The sequence below is a fragment of the Eptatretus burgeri genome, chromosome 3 (assembly GCF_056783735.1).
Source record: "Eptatretus burgeri isolate ZD-2024b chromosome 3, Ebu_testis_v1, whole genome shotgun sequence".
Taxonomy (NCBI): Eukaryota; Metazoa; Chordata; class Myxini; order Myxiniformes; family Myxinidae; genus Eptatretus; species Eptatretus burgeri.
The window spans coordinates 21,360,627-21,377,083 of record NC_140963.1 but is presented as its reverse complement, the minus strand read 5'-3'; the positions used below and the strand labels follow the sequence as shown (position 1 = coordinate 21,377,083).

Below are 16,457 nucleotides of genomic sequence, written 5' to 3'. Positions count from 1 at the left end.
GCTCGGAAATTGAGAGTGCAAGAAGGAAAGGAAAAGAAAAGAAAAGGAATTTTTTTTTCTTTTTCAAAATGATGGTTTAATACTCCGAGGGGTTTAAGAAGCTATGTGGTACTATTAAAAAATTGGTGGCACTACTTGTAGAAATAAACCCCACAACAGCATCCCACAGGGGAAGACTTAAATATAAAACTAATGGCACTGGGTGGAGATCATACCCCCACCTGGCTGAACAGTTTACATTTAGTATCCCACTGATTGGCCGGATCTGAATCCGGACGTCAACCAAAATCATATCGACTTGTTCTTGTCACATAACCAACTCACCCACCCACTTTGGTCACAACTGATCCACAACCTCTTGAAATATCATGCTCTTTGTCGATTTTGGTCCCATCACTCAATGGTGAAGAATCAGTTTGAAAATTAAAAAAAATTTGCGTATCCAGATCCATATTCGGATCTTCACCAAAATCAAATCTATTTGTCATTGTCACACACCCAACCTGTCCACCAAGTTGAGTAAGGATCCGTCCACAACATTTTGAGATATCCTGTTCTCAAACAGACGGACAGGAGTGAAAACATAACCTCGGTCCACTTTTGGTGGCGGAGGTAATAAATTAGCAGAAATAATGTCCAATTTTTGGCCTCTCCAAAAATTTTGCATTCAGTTTATCCTTCTTCACAACTATTATATTCCTGTTCTGGTTTGCTCACAAACCTATGATATATTAAATAATAGGTTTGTGATATATTCCGATTATATATTATATTCCTGCTCACAAACCAGCATACATCAGCAGTACTTTCCATCATGTTTTCATTCACCATCCTGGTCAATGATATCTGTCTTCGTTTGGCTTAACTTGGGATTCAAAAGAGAAACCCGGTTTGCAGCTCACGTCCATTAACTCCTTCATTTCTGTACCCTCACATCTTGTTCCACCACCTGATATCCAAGTACCCCCACCCCATGTCCTGATGCCACCAACCCACGAGCTCCTGCTACTTGCCACCTGTCCTCTCAGCTCCTCTTACTCATTCTCTTCCTAGCAGTAGGGTCAACCAATATTTGAGAACTTCATTCTAATGTCACCAATCTTTCCATTGAGGTTACTGCTGCAGCTCCAGACATTATAGGCTTAAATGAAATGTTCCTGTCACAGTATGTTTCTAATTTTTGACAGGCTCGTCCCCCTGTCTGTGTTGTGTTGGGTCCTGTTTAACGTCCATTCAAGGGACGGCACACACATTGATGGATCACCCTGCCTGTGAAACACCGGTATGACAGTTTATAGCTGGATCGGGATTCCAACCCAGGCTAGACAGCTTAGAGGCGAATCTGCATATCTCGAGGTAGACCATCCCATTTGCCCGTTGTTCCAGTATCTCCCAATTCATCTCCAGAAATTCTGCTTACTGCCCACCTCCACTCTTGTGTTCCTCTTTTCTTTCATTTGTCCCTCTGGAGAGAGTTCAGTTGCATTCTTCTCTCAAGGGCTTCAAACAGACCACATACCACCATCTAACATCACCCCCTCATTCCTCCCCACAATCTTTTCTACCCAAATTAACTCAACCTAACCCATCCCCTTACTGTTTCCTCCTCTTCTCTCTTCTCTTGTTATACTGTCCATTCATTCTAATGCTTGTGTCCAGTTTTGGCCTCACTGTCATTACTTAGCCTTTTTACCCTTCGCCATCTTACTTTTCTATGAGCACATATCTTGTCTATAAAAATAAATTATAAACATACTGTCATCACAATCTCAACATGATGAACTGGCATATTGATTGTGAAATTGTGTTGGCCTTCTCCTGACCCAGACTGTGCCAAGAATTCATGCTACGAGAAGATGAGCGACTGCCTGAGAGGATATTACAGAAAGGCAGCTGAAAGTGAAGGTTAGTCTTCAAACTTGCATGTAACTATGTTTCTATGTTCCTATATTTTTCTGTTTCTGTATTACAAAGCTCAAGAAAGAACCTGTACGTCTTTGCAGGCAGTGAGATACATCAATGGAAGTGTGCACCGTCTCTTGGATGGATGTTAAACTTGGTGTTTTGCCTGATAGTGTTAGTGGACTTAAATGATCCTACGGTGTCCCTCACAAAGAGTAGGTAAATTATTGCCGGCACCTTGGCTAAATTCCAAATTCCTACCCTGACTGACTGCTGGGATGGCAATGGAAAACCACCATGTATAACCCTAACCTTCACGCTTGCCCAGGAATTGCTTTGGTAGCATCGATGCTTTGCAAATATTGATGATAGTGGTCATGATTTGCAGTGCTCAGATGGATTTCATCGACAGTATAAGCTGTAAATGTTTTCCTTTTTGCTGTTTTTCACAATTTATACACATAACGGTTAATGGAAAAGGTTAACAACAATGTATGGGAAGGTTAACATCCTGAAAAAGCAGAAGTGAGGAGTGGGTCGTACTTCGAGACAAACAAGGCCACCAAGAGTAGAAAAGTTAATCGGTGGATATTGGGCTCAACATGAGATGGTTGTGTCACCAACTTGACAGTTGTGAAGATGGACAGATGGACATACACAATCATCATCCAAAAGGTCATATCACTCAAAATGTAACTTTTAAAATAAAAGGTCTCGATGATCGCAAGATCACATGTATTCTCTCATGCCTTGCTGATATGTTGAGTAAATCTTAGGGTTAAAAGCATATTTGTTATGTTTTAGGAACTTAAATAATAGCTTCTCGTAATAACTTAAATAATGCTGTGAGCCCACACTCCAGATTACAGCACCGGTATGTGCTGCCGAGGCTGAAGCGTGTGTGGGTACTCACCTGGCGGTCGAGAATGTAACCCTGGAGTGCGAGGCAGTTGGCCAGTACACAGGCGAGGTTGAAGGTGTGGAATTTCAACACAATTTTGGAATGTGTGCAGCCTGCTGTGTGTGGGAGTCCTGAGCATGGAATGAGTGGTGACATAGGAAATAGGTTAGAGGTGCAAGGGGAAATAGAAATGCCACCAGGACAGAACTTGAGCCAGGGGATGGAAACCATAATGGACAGCTCAGCATGGGTTCTTACAGAGTTAGAGGTGCTGCATCCAGGAGCAGACTTTAGAAATTGGATTCTAATTTCTCTATCAGCCTCAAAGGAACTTTGAAGTGGAGTGCAGATGAGTAGTGGGTGGCACTGGTGTGTGTCACTTGGTCTTCGAACCTTTCTGAGCACACGAGGGGTTTGGCTAGCTGAATGGGGTTTATCTGTCTTCAGGGAGTTATGGAGAAGAGGGGGAGGCCCCTTCTCCGATTGGGGTTTACCTGATTTCCGTGAACCCTAGAGAAGAGGGGGAGGCTATTCCACCGATGGGGTTTACCTGATTTCTGTGAACCCTGGAGAAGAGGGGTAGGCCGTTCCACCGATTGGGGTTTACCTGATTTCCTTGAACCCTGGAGAAGAGGGGGAGGCCATTCCACCGATTGCGGTTTGCCTGACTTTCGCGAACCCTGGAGAAAAGGAGGGGGTGGGCCACAACTCCCATTGAGGCGTGACCCCTTTGAGCCGTGGCGGAAAGGCGGCGGGGTCATGTAATGGGAAATGAGGGATTCGTTCCCTCACTCCCCTTCCAATGAGCCAAAGAAGCAGGCCAAATTGGGATGTAAGAAATTCATTGAAAATTGGACCGAAAGTGATTGCAAATTGAGAGATGACAGAAGGCATAACAGTGGCACGAGTGGATTTGGGTGATTACTGGAAAAAAGTGGTGGAGACATTACAGGCAGAGCGTTAAACGCACCTGAAACAAGTGGATGACAAAGAGTGGCTTGTTTGAGGAAAGATTGAAATGCCTGGTTAGAACCATGCAGAGGTTCATGAGGCTGGTGAAGAGATTTCTATGTCTTGTTTAAATTGTTGGAAATAAACGATGAGGGCAGTATGGAGGAGGCCAGCGGACGCCGGAAGTAGTGACAAATTTATTGGGGTTTGATGAAAAAGTGTACCAGTTAAATTTTATGACCAAGTGGGATCCGAGGGACTGGTGTGTTTTTGTTTTCACATAAAAGTGAAAGCTGTTGGATGGTGTTGTGGACTGGGTGTGTGGCACTGTGGAATGAATAACTAAAGTGTTTGGGGTGAATGGCGTGATTGTGCAAATGAGGAGAGTGAGTGCGAACAAGGTACCCTGTCGGTAGGAGTCTCCTAACCAAGTTAGTCTAGGTTCGGGGGACTTCGAGGATTCGACATGGATTCTGGCTGCTGTTCCATTGTGCAGGCGGACTGCGAGGGGTAGGTGCAGGCCAAGGTATGGGGGTACTGGCTGGGAGTGTGACATGGTATTGGAAGTTGGTGAGTTGTGAAATATGGCACCAGGGCTTTGGGGGTTCCTTGCAGGTGAAGGCTGTCAGAGGTGCCAGGAGAGCATGGTAGGTTCAGTGCCAGGAGAGCACGGTAGGTTTTAGTGCCAGGAGAGCACAGTGTGGGTGCTATGAGAGCACAGTATGGGGGCGAGAGAGAGCCACCCCTTAGTTCGGAGCGCCGGAAGCACGCTCAGGTGAGCCCCGTGGTCGCTGAGTGTCCTCCACCCCCGATTGGAAGACGGCAAAGAGGCCTAATAGTAGTCACACTCCCCAGCCAGCGAGTTATGCTTGGCACCACCAAATGGAAAAAGACAAATAAGGGCCTTGCCCAGGTTTAATAGAATGGAACAGTGTGCCAGGTCGGGAAAAATGGGTCATAAGGATCATTCTCGCCATCACAGGGTTTGTTGCATTGTTTAGAGCTAAAAGTAAATGGTTAAGTTCAATGGACCCTCCTCCACACCACTCTTGCGTGACACCTGGTACGAGTAATGTTGATGGGAAAATTTGTTAGCAAGGGCCAGGCTAGGTCACCCTCTCCAAGTGTCAGAGAGGCCACCAGTATGTCATGAGCACACATCCACAAAGATAACAGTTGAGTAAGAAACACACCATCCTGTCTGTAAAAGAAAAAAAAAGAGAAACGAAGAGAAAAAAAAAGAGAAATTAACCAAAACAAGTCAGGCAAGGAAGGTTAAGGGTACACTCCATCTCACCTGGTCTGAGGTCATCACACCCATTTGCGTCCTCAAGAACACCTCCAAACTGCATTTGTTTACCATCGATATCACCGTGCCACCATTGCTGTGCCACCTGCTGTCCAATGCAGGGCTTGTTGCCTGCTGCTGCTTGTGAGTAGGCCATATGGGCCAAAGCATTTTTGTGGGCCATTGAGGCCAAAGTGCTTTTGTGGGCCGTTGCGGCCAAAGATTTGTGCCATTTTGTGGGCTCAGTGAGCTGAAGAACTCTTTGTGAGATTAGGTCACTGGGCCGACTGAACTCACCTGGTGAGAGGCCAATAAGGCCACGAAGTGAGGAAACCCTCAGGGGTGAATGGACAATACTGCTGGGAGGGGGCATGAAGGAGCGAACATGTGAAAGAACTTTGAACCTTTGAATGTTCTGCTCCTATGCCAATACTGGTGTTAAAAGTAAAATTGAATGCCCTCCCGTTCAAATCCATAATTAGAATGTTGAGTAGTATGCATAGAGTGTGAATTTGTTTGTTAGATTGGTGACCCGACACATGACGATAGGGACTTGCCAATGTTACTGTGACACTTTGGTTTTTGGAGTTAAGTGCTTCCCATGTTGTGGGTTAGAGTGAATGGGAGATCTGTGCTGTACGTTAGACAGGGCCATTACCTTGGCTGCCCCAGATGGAGGCTCGGGAGAGCCTCGGGAGAAAGGTGGGGGTAGTGTTACGGAAATGGTCCTTCATATGTTACTAAATATAGGATTAGCTCAGATCCCCCATTAAATGCATGTTTAGCCAGGTTGTTCGGTAATTTGACGTTACATGTGTGTCAGGAGGTGTCACAGGCTGTTATTTGTTTGTGCAGTAGTGGTGGATCGAGAGATCCTTCTTCCTTCCTCTCTCCGGGCGAGACTCCGCCCAGCGCGCTGAGAGGGGGAGTGGCCAAAAAGAGGAAGTGAAACTAAGGGGAGGAGTTTTGTCAGCTTCAAAAAGGGGCACGCCCCGAAAAGACAAGGTGGAAAAGAACTGAAAGGACGGTGTGGAGCAGTCGGGCTTCGAGGCGGGAGGGCAAGAGAGAAACGACGGGTGTTGAGGCGCGATCTGCTGGTTGAGCAGTCGTGCTTCAAGACGGGAAGGCAAGAGAGAAACGACGGGAGTCGAGGCGCGATCTGCTGGATGAGCAGTGGGGCTTCGAGGCGAGCGTGCGCCGGGAAGGCAAGAGAAGCGACGGAGCCTCTGACTGTCCCTACTCACCTCACGGCTCGACGACGTCTTGGAATCCCATGGACACAGCCTGCCGGAGCCCGGCACCTCGATTTGGCCTTGTCTGGTGAACAGGCCAGGCCTGGACTTGTATGCTGGACCTTGTGAGAAACCAGCTGAAACCAATCGTCGATCTGACGGTCTTGTGCCGTCGACCTCACGCGGGGTCAGAGCACGCGGAGGCCACGTGCGGTGCGACAAAGGAAGACGAGCGCCATTTTGCCACGCGGCCTGAATCCGTGGACATCGGCTTGTTACGAGCGACATTCGTGATTTTGACACTTTCCTCTCGTCCATGAAACATCACCAAGTACTCTGTCTTGTCTGCATGCTGTCTATGTCTTGTCTGCATGTCGTTTAAGGCTTATCTCGGTCATGTCCCCGTCGAAACCTGTAATCCGTATCTCCCTAGTTAAGAATGGGTTATAGATGAATTAAAACATTGTCGTGAATATTTTGCTTGTGTTGTGTTCCCCGATGTTCCCCAATAAATCTGGCTGATTCGTATGAAGTTGCCGCTATAGATTAATTTGTGTCGCGTCGAGGAACGATCCGTTCGATTGGTATATAAAACCAAAATGGTTACAGACTGGCAGAAAACGCTCGGCATCTGACAAAACCAATCTGTAACCGGGGTCTATTTCCCCAACTGGTAAGGTCCAGGGGTACGTTGGTATCGCGATTGAAGACGCGTGACCCGAGGCCTGTGCCGAGCCAGCCAGCGTTATAAACCCCGGAGACGACGGTGGTGAGGGTGGCGCCGAATCTGTAATGTTTGGCTATCAAGACTCGTCCGAGAACCCCCCCACCCCCGGATCCGCAACATTTGGTAGTCAGGAGCGGGATGTTTGGACCTGTGGTGCATTTCGTACCCCGAATATTGGTTACGAGAGGTGCGCGGAAAAAATAATAATAAAACAACGCTCGCAAATTTTATTTTATTTTGAGCGGATTGGGTGTAAAACTTGGAAATTATAAATAAAATGGAGTCGCAAAATGGCGGCACGGCTCCACCTTGGCGCGACACGAAGCGGGAGTCAGCTAATAATAGCGCAACAAGCCGCACGGCATGAAGGAAGCGCTCCCGCCAACCGGTTCAAACCACGTGGCCATGGCAGGCGAAGCAGGACTACGACGCGTACATTGACGAGATTCATACACGATTGTCGGATGCCTTGGAGCAGGGGAGGTGTGGTGATAACTATATAGAGGAGTTGCAGATTAAGTTGGACGAGGCACAACGGCACGCAGACGAGGTTCAGGAGGATTATGTGCACAGGGAGTAACGACAGTTGGACGAGGCACAACGGCACGCAGACGAGGTTCAGGAGGATTATGTGCACAGGGAGTAACGACAATTGGCCGATGCACAGGAACGAATTCGGGAGCTGGAAAAGGACTTGGCCAATGCATACGAGGTTCAGGAGGATTATGTGCACAGGGAATCACAACGGTTGGCCGATGCACAGGAGCGAGTTCGGTGGCTGGAAGAGGACTTAGCCAGGAGAGTCGGCGAATGATGTGGAGAAAAGAATAAAGTAGTGTTGTTTACCCGTCAGTTGGAACATGAGAAGAGCAAACTGATCAAAAGAATAGAGGAAGAGCAAACTAGTAACTCCCAGGATAGGGAGAACTTGGAAAAGAGAATGGAAAAAAAAAGCTAGAAAAGGAAAAATGTGAAAACTATTTGGAATTGAAACAACTGAAGGAAGAGGTAAGAACAGGCAATCAGATAAGAGAAATCCGAGAACAGACGGTAAAAACAAGAGAGAAATCTCTGGAGCAAAGGAAGGAAGAATTATTGGAAAAGTCAAGACAGTTCGAAGAACTACAGGGAGAAATGAGGAAAGTAGAGTGGAGTACCCATGTAATGAGTTGGAACAATAGAAGAGCAAACTGAATGAAAGAATAGAGGAAGAGCAAATTATTAATTCTCGGGAAAGGAAGAACTTGGAAGAAGAATGGAAAAAAAACTGGAAATTATCGAGGAATACGGGAAGAGAATGGACAAATTGAGGGAGGAAGCACGCAAAAGAGGTGTGGAGATGAGCAAGGAATACGGTAAGAGAATGGACGACATGAGGCAGGAAGCATGCGAAAGAGGTGCGGAGATGAGGAAGGAATTGTGGCAAAAAGCTTCTGAGTTACGGAAACACCAAAACAAAGAGACGGAATTACAAAACGAGCTGAGGATGTTAAGAGAGGAAAGAAAGAGAACGGAGAATGAAACGTTAAGGAACCACACTGTGCAGATCGAACAATTGGAAGCCAAAGCAAGACTAAAGAATGAGATGCAAGAAAGAGTAGTGAAAGAACAACGAATGAAACAGGAAAGGGAGATCAACCAATTGAAAAAAACGACGAGATTGGTTAAGGAAGAACATGAGAGACAGTGGGAGAGGAAACAAGAAGAAGGACAAGAACAACTAAAGGAGAAAGCAAGGTTGGAGTATGCGGAGATGTTGGAAGAACAACGAATGAAACAGGAAAAGGAAATCAACAAATTGAAGGAAGCGACGAGATTGGAGAATGAGGAACAAGAGAGACAGTGGGATAAGAAACAAAAAGAACAAGGAATGAAACAGGAAAGGGAGATCAACAAATTGAAGGAAGCAATGACATTGGAGAATGAAGAACAAGAGAGACAGTGGGATAAAAAACGGAAAAAAACGAATTTAAAATTGACCAATGAAAGGAGAGAGCAAGGTTGGAGTACGCGGAGATGGAAAAACTCTGGAAAGATAACGAACAACGAAAAAGGCTGAGAGAGGAAGAACGACTCAAATGGGAAGGAAAATGGAGCCAGGAAGTAGAACAGCACAATAATATGGGATGTGTGATATCACCACAGGGAGTAATGTTAGTGGTGCGGAACTTGATTGACATCACTCGTCGGATGACACCACAATTAGAGCAAACCCTGGTGAAGGAGACATTGAGGGAGCATACGGGGTTGTTGACGAATGAAACACATTTTGAGCAGGTCCAGCATGTGGAGCTGACAGCCCCAGAGGAGTGTGGCGAACCGATGATGAGCAACCTGCTGGAGAGAAGCGACCGGACCGAGGTGACTGAAACGAAGCAGGTACGTGGGCACATGCATACATGGTGCGGACGAGGAGCTTAAGGTAGAAATTGAATTTTATGTTAACGAAGAGACTGTCTGATGGGGTGCACGTACGCCTGACCCCTGAATGTGTGTGTGGAGTGCCTGTGAATGAATGCTGTGAGCCCACACTCCAGATTACAGCACCGGTATGTGCTGCCGAGGCTGAAGCGTGTGTGGGTACTCACCTGGCGGTCGAGAATGTTGCCCTGGAGTGCGAGGCAGTTGGTCAGTACACAGGCAAGGTTGAAGGTGTGGAATTTCAACACAATTTTGGAATGTGTGCAGCCTGCTGTGTGTGGGAGTCCTGAGCATGGAATGAGTGGTGACATAGGAAATAGGTTAGAGGTGCAAGGGGAACTAGAAATGCCACCAGGACAGAACTTGAGCCAGGGGACGGAAACCATAATGGACAGTTCCGCATGGGTTCTCACAGAGTTAGAGGTGCTGCATCCAGGAGCAGGCTTTAGAAATTGGATTTTAATTTCTCTATCAGCCTCAAAGGAACTTTGAAGTGGAGTGCAGATGAGTAGCGGGTGGCACTGGTGTGTGTCACTTGGTCTTCGAACCTTTCTGAGCACACGAGGGGTTTGGCTTGCTGAATGGGGTTTATCTGTCTTCAGGGAGTTATGGAGAAGAGGGGGAGGCCGCTTCTCCGATTGGGGTTTACCTGATTTCCGTGAACCCAAGAGAAGAGGGGTAGGCCGTTCCACCAATTGGGGTTTACCTGATTTCCGTGAACCCTGGAGAAGAGGGGGAGGCCATTCCACCGATTGCGGTTTGCCTGACTTTCGCGAACCCTGGAGAAAAGGAGGGGGTGGGCAACAACCCCCATTGAGGCGTGACCCCTTCGAGCCGTGGCGGAAAGGCGGCGGGGTCATGTAATGGGAAATGAGGGATTCATTCCCTCACTCCCCTTCCAATGAGCCAAAGAAGCAGGCCAAATTGGGATGCAAGAGATTCGTTGAAAATTGTACCGAAAGTGATTGCAAATTGAGAGATGACAGAAAACATAAGAGTGGCACGAGTGGATTTGGGTGATTATTGGAAAAAAGTGGTGGAGACATTACAGGCAGAGCGTTAGACGCACCTGAAACAAGTGGATAACAAAGAGTGGCTTGTTTGAGGAAGGATTGAAATGCCTGGTGAGAACCATGCAGAGGTTCATGAGGCTGGTGAAGAGATTTCTGTGTCTTGTTTAAATTGTTGGAAATAAACGATTCGGGCAGTATGGAGGAGGCCAGCGGACGCCGGAAGTAGTGACAAATTTATTGGGGTTTGATGAAAAAGTGTACCAGTTAAATTTGATGACCAAGTGGGATCCGAGGGACTGGTGTGTTTTTGTTTTCACATAAAAGTGAAAGCTTTTGGATGGTGTTGTGGACTGGGTGTGTGGCACTGTGGAATGAATGACTAAAGTGTTTAGGGTGAATGGCGTGATTGTGCAAATGAGGAGAGTGAGTGCGAACAACGTACCCTGTCGGGAGGAGTCTCCTAACCAAGTTCGTGTAGGTTCGGGGGACTTCGAGGATTCGACATGGATTCTGGCTGCTGTACCATTGTGCAGGTGGACTGCGAGGGGTAGGTGCAGGCCAAGGTGTGGGGGTACTGGCTGGGAGTGTGACATGGTATTAGAAGTTGGTGAGTTGCAAAATAGGGCACCAGGGCTTTGGGGGTTCCTGGCAGGTGAAGGCTGTCAGAGGTGCCAGGAGAGCACAGTAGGGTTTAGTGCCAGGAGAGCATGGTAGGTTCAGTGCCAGGAGAGCATGGTAGGTTTTAGTGCCAGGAGAGCACAGTGTGGGTGCTATGAGAGCACAGTATGGGTGTAAGAGAGAGAGCCACCCCTTAGTTTAGAGCGCCGGAAGCACGCTCAGGTGAGCCCCGTGGTCGCGGAGTGTCCTCCACCCCCGATTGGAAGAAGGCAAAGAGGCCTAGTAGTAGTCACACTCCCCAGCCAGCGAGTTATGTCTGGCACCACCAAATGGAAAAAGACAAATAAGGGCCTTGCCCAGGTTTAATAGAATGGAACAGTGTGCCAGGTCAGGAAAAATGGGTCATAAGGATCATTCTCGCCATAACAGGGTTTGTTGCATTGTTTAGAGCTAAAAGTAAATGGTGAAGTTCAATGGACTCTCCTCCACACCATTCATGCGTGACACCTGCTACGAGTAATGTTGATGGGAAAATTTGTTAGCAAGGGCCAGTCTAGGTCACCCTCTCCAAGTGTCTGAGAGGCCACCAGTATGTCATGAGCACACATCCACAAAGATAACAGTTGAGTAAGAAACACACCATCCTGTCTGTAAAAGAGAAACGAAGAGAAAAAAAAAGAGAAATTAACCAAAACAAGTCAGGCAAGGAAGGTTAAGGGTACACTCCATCTCACCTGGTCTGAGGTCATCACACCCATTTGCGTCCTCAAGAACACCTTCAAACTGCATTTGCTTACCATCGATATCACCGTGCCACCATTGCGTGCCACCTGCTGTCCAATGCAGGGCTTCTTGCGTGCTGCTGCTTGTGAGTAGGCCATATGTGCCGAAGCATTTTTGTGGGCCATTGAGGCCAAAGTGCGTTTGTGGGCTGTTGTGGCTGAAGATTTGTGCCATTTTGTGGGCTCAGTGGGCCGAAGAACTCTATGTGAGATTAGGCCACTGGGCTGACTGAACTCACCTGGTGAGAGGCCAATAAGGCCACGAAGTGAGGAAACCCTCATAGGTGAATGGACAATTCTGCCGGGAGGGTGCATGAAGGAGCGAACATGTGAAAGAACTTTGAACCTTTGAATGTTCTGCTCCTATGCCAATACTGGTGTTAAAAGTAAAATTGAATGCCCTCCCATTCAAATCCATAATTAGAATGTTAAGTAGAATGCATAGAGTGTGAATTTGTTTGTTAGATTGGTGACCTGACACATGAGGATAGGGACATGCCAATCTTACTGTGACACTTTGGTTTTTGGAGTTAAGTGCTTCCCATGTTGTGGGTTAGAGTAAATGGGAGATCTGTGCTGTACGTTAGACAGGGCCATTACCGTAGGCTGCCCCAGATGGAGGCTTGGAAGAGCCTCGGGAGAAAGGTGTGGGAAGGGTTACAGAAATGGCCCTTATTGGACTACTAAATATAGGATTAGCTCAGACCCCCCATTAAATGCATGTTTAGTCAGGTTGTTCGGTAATTTGACATTACATGTGTGTCGGGAGGTGTCACAGGCTGTTATTTGTTTGTGCAGTGGTGGTGGATCGAGAGATCCTTCTTCCTTCCTCTCTCCGGGCGAGACTCCGCCCAGCGTGCTGAGAGGGGGAGTGGCCAAAAAGATGAAGTGAAACTAAGGGGAGGAGTTTTGTTTGCTTCAAAAAGGCGCATGCCCCGAAAAAGACAAGGTGGAAAAGAACTGAGAGGACGGTGTGGAGCAGTCTGGCTTCGAGGCGGGAGGGCAAGAGAGAAACAACGGGTGTCGAGGCGCGATCTGCTGGTTGAGCAGTCGTGCTTCGAGGTGTGAAGGCAAGAGAGAAACAACGGGTGTCGAGGCGCGATGTGCTGGATGAGCAGTCGGGCTTCGAGGCGAGTGTGTGCCAAGAAGGCAAGAGAAGCGACGGAGCCTCTGACTGTCCCTACTCACCTCACGGCTCGACGACGTCTTGGAATCCCATGGACACAGTCTGCCGGAGCCCGGTACCTCGATTTGGCCTTGTCTGGTGAACAGGCCAGGCCTGGACTTGTATGCTGGCCTTGTGAGAAACCAGCTGAAAGCCATCGTCAATCTGACTGTCTTGTGCCGTCGACCTTACGCGGGGTCAGAGCGCGCGGAGGCCACATGCGGTGCGACAAAGGAAGATGAGCGCCATTTTTCCACGCGGCGTGCTCGAGCTTGAGGCGTGAATCCGTGGACATCGGCTTGTTACGAGCGACATTCGTACTTTTGACACTTTCCTCTCCTCCATGAAACATCACCAAGTACTCTGTCTTGTCTGCATGCTGTCTATGTCTTGTCTGCATGTCGTTTTAGGCTTATCTCTGTAGGGACCCCGTCGAAACCAGTAATCCGTATCTCCCTCGTTAAGAACGGGTTACAGATTAATTAAAACATTGTCGTCAATATTTTGCTTGTGTTGCGTTCTCCGATGTTTGCTAATAAATCTGGCTGATTCGTATGAAGTTGCCGCTATGGATTAATTTGTGTCGCGTCGAGGAATGATCCGTTCGATTGTTATATAAAACCAAAATGGTTACAGACTGGCAGAAAACGCTCGGCATCTGACAAAACCAGTCTGTAACCTGGGTATATTTCCCCAACTGGTAAGGTCCAGGGGTACGTTGGTATCGCGATTGAAGACGCATGACCCGAGGCCTGTGCCGAGCCAGCCGGCGTTATAAACCCTGGAGACGGCGGTGGTGGGGTGGCGCCGAATCTGTAACATTTGGCTATCAAGATTCGTCCGAGAACCCCCCACCCCCGGATCCGCAACAATACATTAAATCCTCTCCTGAGTAAAATCTGATTAGTGATGTTGCATTGATGGGTTGACTGACTGCCTGGATGCAACTGAGGTTGTGGATCTACTGATGTAGGTAATCTAGTGATGTGGATTCATGACAAAGGTTGTGGATCTGCCGTTTGGAGAGGTTCTGGGCTGAAAGGATCGAAACCTCGAGGAACGGTGCCCAGCTGATGATCCATGAGGTCCGGAAACCATTCAATTGTGTACAGGTTAAGGTGCTTACTTTTGGTAAGTAACTGTTTTGAGATTTACAATTTAAATGAAGTTGAATATAAGATGTTGTGAAATTAACATCATTTACTGCAATCCTTTAAATTGCATTATATTTTAGGAATAGCTTGTACTGTGTAATTAATTGTGTGTGTGTGTGTGTGTGTGTGTGTGTGTGTGTGTGTGTGTGTGTGTGTGTGTGTGTGTGTGTGTGTGTGTGTGTGTGTTTAGGGATGTACCAGGACTTTGACATCGAGACCTGCACGTATATATCAAAGGCCTACCCTGAGGGTGAGTCTGGCTTGTCTGCACACATACCATATCCAGAGATTAATGCAGTAACACAAAGAGGGAAAGGTGTGCAATCATATAGGAATGGAATATACATGATCAACAGTCGTTGTTAATGCAACACCAGATCCCAAACAATTTCACCGGGAAACTTGAAATGAGTAGGAGAGTTTCCAAAACCATTTGCAACATTTACCTTGTTATTGTTCTTGTTATATACCTTAATATTGTTCTTGCTTCCTTAAACCAAAAAAGCATGTTTCTGCCAGATGTGTAACCCCAATCTCTTCCTTCTCCCATACTCACTTGACAACTCTGTCCCTTTAGCTTGCGATGAGCACAACTGCACAGAGCAAATCAACCATTGTCAGGAAATACTCAATCCCAGCATCTCTGGTGGGTTTATTGACGGTTCACAATAAAAATGTTGGAATGGTTTGTATATTTGTGAAGCTTTTGGTAAATAATTTCAGCGCAAATAATTATTTATTGCAAACTCGGCATAAAACGTAGTTCATTCAACTTATTTAATTCTCCTGATTAATGGGTTTTTTTTTTCAAATACAGTCATAATATTGTGACGTGAAGTAGGGTGTGGGGGGGTCCACAACTGTGGTAAGTATAATATTGTTACGGTTCTCGGAACCGTATGCATACAAACATACAGTTGTCCCTAAGTTAGTTATGCCATTTAGTATATGTGCAGATAGAACCCCCCCCCCCACACCCCCTTGTGTGTAGTGGGAAGACACTGGCGTGCGTTGTGATGTTTTTTTTTCGTTAGGTTTAAAAATAATTTCTCCCCTTTTATTTTATTTCCCCTGTTGTTGGAGCTGCAATACTTTCCTCTCGCTTTCCGAGGCAAACTCTTTGTGCAGTACCTTTTTGACGAATCCAGACACACGTGGAGCGGGCGGGCTTCCTGGCATGGCCGAAACCCCGCCCAGAAAGAGCGGACCCATGGAAGCCCCGTCCAATCAGGGCGGACAGTGACGTCAGCTTCACCAAGGCCCCTCCCCGCTGAGGGAGATCTATAAATTACGAAGCAACCCTGGGAGTGAAGACCGTTGGAGTGAGGAGCGTTGGAGTGAGGCAGTTCGTCGGCAGTGCAAAAAGTGAGTGAAAAAAACCTTCCCTGCTCTACTTCAGCCAAACTACCTGAGGGACCCTGGCACAAGAATGCAATATCCATTGTCGGTCCATTAAAATGTGGCACTTGGGACTGCCGCTAGCCATAACCCTGGTTTACTATTCCAGAAAGTGGCTTGAGGTGGCATTTACTTCAAGTGTCACCACAGAAGTTGTCACTGCTTTTCTCTCAGCAGTTTTCAGTCAAGAAGGGAATCCTCACTGGGTTGTTATGGACAATGACCCACAATTCACACTTGTAACTGTTTGTAACCCATCACCTTCTCTCAATCTTGGAAGAGAGGGGGATGCAGCAAACTCGTTCCAGCATCTACTACCCTCAAGCTAATGGAGTTGTGGAACGCTTTAACAGGATGTTGAAGGAGTGCATACAGAATGTGGAACGAGAACGGAAACCTTGGAAACCTGCAGTAAATGAACTTCTCCATTGCAGTTCAAGGTGCTTCACCAAGCTGAACGTCTTTTCGGTCATCGGTGATTCTGAACTGCACTTGAGGCAAAGGGTACGTTGACCAAAGAAGGGGAGTGAAGATTCTGACATTTAAACAAAGGAATCATGGGCGAGTAAAGAAACCCATGCATCAAGTACAGGCCCTTCAAAGTGTGTGTGTGTGTGTGTGTGTGTGTGTGTGTGTGTGTGTGTGTGTGTGTGTGTGTGTGTGTGTGTGTGTGTGTGTGTGTGTGTGTGTGTGTGTGTGTGTGTGTGTGTGTGTGTGTGTGTGTGTGTGTGTATATATATATATATATATATATATATATATATATATATATATATATATATATATATATGTATATATATATATATGTGTATGTATATGTATGTATATGTATGTATATATATATATATATATATATATATATATATATATATATATATATATATATATATATATGTGTGTATATA

The 16,457-nt window shown here is 46.7% G+C and overlaps 1 protein-coding gene across 7 annotated transcripts in view; it reads left to right on the top strand.

Annotated features, from left to right (window-relative positions):
• LOC147029519 (uncharacterized) overlaps window positions 1-14,881 on the top strand; it is a 79,377-nt gene extending 64,496 nt beyond the window's left edge. For 6 of the 7 annotated variants that reach the window (XM_085872599.1, XM_085872600.1, XM_085872601.1 and 3 more), the window contains 3 exons: window positions 1,828-1,905; window positions 14,345-14,404; window positions 14,732-14,881. In XM_085872599.1, coding sequence (XP_085728725.1) covers window positions 1,828-1,905; window positions 14,345-14,404; window positions 14,732-14,826 — 233 coding nt within the window. In that variant the 3' untranslated portion in view covers window positions 14,827-14,881. Of the gene's footprint in view, window positions 1-1,827; window positions 1,906-2,003; window positions 2,776-14,344; window positions 14,405-14,731 lie in introns of those variants that run through there. The other variant, XM_085872598.1, reaches the window with a different exon arrangement.
• Window positions 14,882-16,457: the final 1,576 nt, after the last annotated feature.